This window comes from Canis lupus, chromosome 4, assembly GCF_048164855.1.
Source record: "Canis lupus baileyi chromosome 4, mCanLup2.hap1, whole genome shotgun sequence".
NCBI lineage: Eukaryota > Metazoa > Chordata > Mammalia > Carnivora > Canidae > Canis > Canis lupus.
The window spans coordinates 35,282,780-35,287,522 of NC_132841.1; the positions used below are offsets into that span (position 1 = coordinate 35,282,780).

General features: G+C 46.0%; 1 protein-coding gene across 2 annotated transcripts in view; it reads left to right on the plus strand.

The window, feature by feature from the left end:
• The window catches only part of BMPR1A (bone morphogenetic protein receptor type 1A), a 140,647-nt gene that overhangs the window by 130,547 nt on the left and 5,357 nt on the right, over positions 1 to 4,743 (plus strand). For both annotated transcript variants that reach the window (XM_072823863.1, XM_072823865.1), the window contains 3 exons: positions 581 to 773; positions 2,065 to 2,362; positions 4,428 to 4,603. In XM_072823863.1, coding sequence (XP_072679964.1) covers positions 581 to 773; positions 2,065 to 2,362; positions 4,428 to 4,603 — 667 coding nt within the window. The remainder of the gene's footprint in view (positions 1 to 580; positions 774 to 2,064; positions 2,363 to 4,427; positions 4,604 to 4,743) is intronic.

Here is a 4,743-nt window from a genome sequence, read left to right on the forward strand (position 1 = left end):
ACTGTGTTTCCAACCTGAACCTTGGGATTCTTTGTAATTTGGAATGGCCACGAGTGCTTCTGAGAATGACAGGTGGCGATAACAACCGTGCATCTTCGGTTCAATAAAAATGAATGAGAGCACTTCTATCTCAGGTGTCCCCCTAAACAATGCCTGTGTTCTGGAGTAGGAAGTAGAATCCAAGCAATACATGTAGAAAAATCATAAAATCATAATTGTAAGAGCAGCAGCGGAGAGGTGTGCATGCGCCCTGAAGGGGTTGCAGAGAAACAGGCCTCCGCAGGGACTGCACGTGCAGAGAAGCTGGGACGGGGACGACGTGCACCACTGAGCTGACTCCAGGTGGCCAAGAGGGCTGCCGTGGGTCACGATAGCAAAAGAGGCTGGAGAGGCGGGGGGCCGGCGCGCGATGGCGCAGTGACTGCAGAGAAGACGTCACTGTCACCTGGTTTTGCTGCAGGACGATGCGGCTGCGGCCGCAGAACAGGGAGGGCAGGTGCGGAGCGCTGTGGGCGCCGGACAGGCCCCTGCATCCCTCGGCCACCGCTTTTCCACAAACCTTTCGCTTTCTTCCATGCAGGTTCAGCGAACTATCGCCAAGCAGATTCAGATGGTTCGGCAAGTGGGGAAAGGCCGGTACGGAGAAGTGTGGATGGGTAAATGGCGTGGGGAGAAGGTGGCGGTCAAGGTGTTCTTCACCACGGAGGAGGCCAGCTGGTTTCGGGAGACGGAAATCTACCAGACTGTGCTGATGCGCCACGAGAACATTCTTGGTGGGTACACGCGCGCCGGCGGCCACAGCCCGCGGTGGGGCTGGAGGAGACCCGAGGGAGGAGCAGCTCAATACGGCCCCGAGCGCCCAGACCCCGTTCCTGCCCATCCGCCTAGGACAACAAAAGGCAGTTTCAACTCGGAAGCAGGGCTACCTTGTTAGGCTTCCTCGTACAATCACAGCCCAGGCTTTTTAAAGGAGACTTTGGGGTATGACGTTGATCGCATGTGCCCTTCGCCTCTCCCTGCCTCCACTAACAAAACAGAAAATGAACTCGGGTTTGCTCTGATCAGTCGGGTGGGCGCCTGCCCTCCAGCTCTCCTGGCCTCTCAGCTACCATCTCCCTGCCCTTTAATTTAGAGACTGCATCACACGTTGCCGCAAGTGCTCCAGACACGTGACTCTCAGCCTCCTACGGGCTGTCACAACAGAGCACCGCGAACTGGGTGGCTTGAAACAACAGAAATTTATTTTGCCAGAGTTGTGGAAGCCTGAAGTGTAAAACGAGGGTGTCAGCAGGACCAAGGCTCTAGGAGAGGCCCCCTCCTTACCTCTTCCCAGCTTCTGGTGATTTCCAGCACTTTCTGACATTACTTGGCTTGGAGACAGGTCCACACTCCCCTCTTCTTGTAGGGATACCGGTCGTTGAATCGGGGCCCACCTCCCCTGAACTCGGTTGTGTCTGCAAAAACCCTCTTCCATATCAGGTCACATACAGGTTCCAAGCAGCCACGAATTGCTGGGGGTGGGGGTGCCCGCCATTCAGCCCAGCACCCCCAGACCTGACGGGAAAGAGGCCACAGCACGGGCCTGCTGATGAGGAGCCAGTTGGGGAGGCACCTGCGCTAAGGCTTGGTGGGCAAATGGGAGCTAGCTCAGGTAGCAGCACACTCTTGGTTGAACGTTTTACTTTATTATTTTAACGTGTCCACCTTTCAACTTGAAACTGAGACCTTTTCTACATTTCTTCTTAAAGTTCTTCATGCTTAGAGAATCCTGTCGATGGATCATATTTCCTCAGGTTATTTTTTGACCTGTGATCTTCCCCTTAGTTACGCGATGGTCCTTCTCATGCTGATCGTTAAGATCATTTTAAATATACTGCAGAAGTGTGGAGCTGTCTTTGTAAATGGCAGGGAAGATGGTACACACTCGAGAGATTTTGTTAGGAAAATTAACTTTTTTTATTATCTATACACAATACCTGAGTTATTCTCAGTATCCTGAATGAGCAGACGTTATCCTTCCTACCATCTCTGATAACTAACCCTTTAAACTCGTTAATTGAACAGGTTTCATAGCAGCAGACATTAAAGGGACAGGCTCCTGGACTCAGCTCTATTTGATTACTGATTACCATGAAAACGGATCTCTCTATGATTTCCTGAAATGCGCTACGCTGGACACCAGAGCCCTGCTCAAGTTGGCTTATTCAGCTGCCTGTGGTCTGTGCCATCTCCACACAGAAATTTATGGCACCCAAGGAAAGCCTGCAATTGCTCATCGAGACCTAAAAAGCAAAAACATCCTCATTAAGAGAAATGGAAGTTGCTGTATTGCTGACCTGGGTCTTGCTGTTAAATTCAATAGGTAAGTGGTTCCCTGCCTGCTGTCTTGGCGGCATTGTACTCTCCGCAGGTACTTGCCTCTTTGGATTCAGGACAGCGCAACCCCAAACACGTATTTGGGCTTAACTGGTGATATCAATAGTTGGGTTTTTTTGTCTTGGTGCTTTGTTTTTCTGTTTTAGGTTTTTGTTTGTTTTTTTTTTAATAAAAATTACATCCTATTCCACATAATTCTTGATTTCCTGCTTTTTATTGTCTTAGACATCATTCTGTTGTAATTTACGTAGGTCTACTTCATTCTCTTTAACAAGATTGATGCAGTTTTCCGTCATTATGTGGATAGACTATAATTTATTTCATCTGTGACCCAACTAAGTCCCTACTTTATTATTTCATTATTTTAAAAAATGCTTTAATTGTATTTTACCCATTATGTAATATCCTTGGCTACTTGTGTAAGTATTTGTTCGTGGTGGATTCCTAGAGAAGGGACTGAACAGAGTGTGTGCGTGTTAAAGTATAGCATAATTGCGAGCTACCCCTTTGGGAAGCGTGCGTCAGTAAACACTCCCAGAAACAGGGTCACAGGCATGCCACTTCTCCATCACCGCTTGAAATTGTCAATATTTTTTTTTTAATTTTTATTTATTTGTGATAGTCACAGAGAGAGAGAGAGAATGAGGCAGAGACACAGGTAGAGGGAGAAGCAGGCTCCATGCACCGGGAGCCCGACGTGGGATTCGATCCCGGGTCTCCAGGATCGCGCCCTGGGCCAAAGGCAGGCGCCAAACCGCTGCGCCACCCAGGGATCCCAATTGTCAATATTTTTTAAACAGAATTATCAAATTTTTAGGAAACCATTGAAACGTTTAATATTGTTACAACTCTAAGATACAGCAGCCAATTTACATTTCAGAATTCATTTCAGGTTATAAAATAAAAGTACAGGTCTATAATAAAGCAAATATTAACATTTAAATCATCTTCCCTAGTTGTTACAGTGCTCTGACCCTGTCGTTCTGTATCTTTGTAGTGTTCGTTGGCTCAAATACTCATCAGGAACTCTTTAAGAAAATCTAAAATATGGGCAGCCCGGGTGGCTCAGCACTGCCTTCAGCCCAGGGCGTAATCCTGGAGACCTGGGATTGGGATTGGGATCGAGTCCCACATCGGGCTCCCCGCAGGGAGCCTGCTTCTCCCTCTGCCTGTGTCTCTGCCTCTGTCTCTGTGTCTCTCATGAGCAAAGAAATAAAATCTTAAAAAAAAAAAAAAAAGAAAAGAAAAAGAAAATCTAAACTACATTATATCAATCTCGGCTTCAGAGTAGTTTCCAAAACCCACCAGAATTGGGGGCCTAAGCAACAACGCTTTCATGTCTTCTAACTCTAAAATTTAGTTCAAATATTGAAAAACCAGTAAACCTCATTTGTTACTGATTGCCGGTATGATTATGTAAACATTACTTACAACAGAATTAAGTTGGTTGGACCTAAAAAGAAAATGTAATCCTATGTCACAGAGGCTGAGTTTATCACGTGAGAACAGAAAAAGGTAATGATTCCTCTCAATTTATTTTCACATTCGCTTGTTCCAGGACATAATTACCTACTGCTTTTTTGTATATTCAGTACCGTCCTTTTTCTTAGGCACAAACTTGTTTGGTGGCAAAACTTGAACTGATGTGAGGTATTTATTGTCTTTATCCAGGATAATATGAATATTCATACTTAGATTTTCACTGGGGACAGTAATGATTCTGAATGGTGCCCCGGGCCCTCTTAACCCCGGGGTGTTGTGTAACGTGTAACATACAGTTACAGGATCTGTTACTTTTCTAAACTCTAGAAAATGCTAAATTTTAAAATCTTATCTGGTCCCAAGGACTCCTGTTAAGGGAATGTGAAGATAGTAGATTGGTTGATAGGTAAATACGTAGATTTTTTTTAATTTCATTTTTTTAATATATTTATGTGGAGTGTGTGTGTGTGCACATGCAGAGGAAGAGGCTGACTTACAAAACGCGACAAAAATGTAAGATGAGCGATTTTGTTCCTGGCCCTCAACCTGAACACTGTCTTCTGTTTCAGCGACACAAATGAAGTTGACGTGCCCCTGAATACCCGGGTGGGTACCAAACGCTATATGGCTCCAGAAGTGCTGGATGAGAGCTTGAATAAAAACCATTTCCAGCCCTACATAATGGCCGACATCTACAGCTTTGGCCTGATCATTTGGGAAATGGCTCGTCGTTGTATCACAGGAGGTAAGACCTCAGGTGTGGGCTTCTGGTTATGTTAGTAGTAACAGCTCCATTCGTGTAGTTTAGGTGTCATATATGTCCGAGATCCCAAGGCCACTCCCAGGTCTGTGATTTCACTACCAGGACACACAGGACTCCGCATA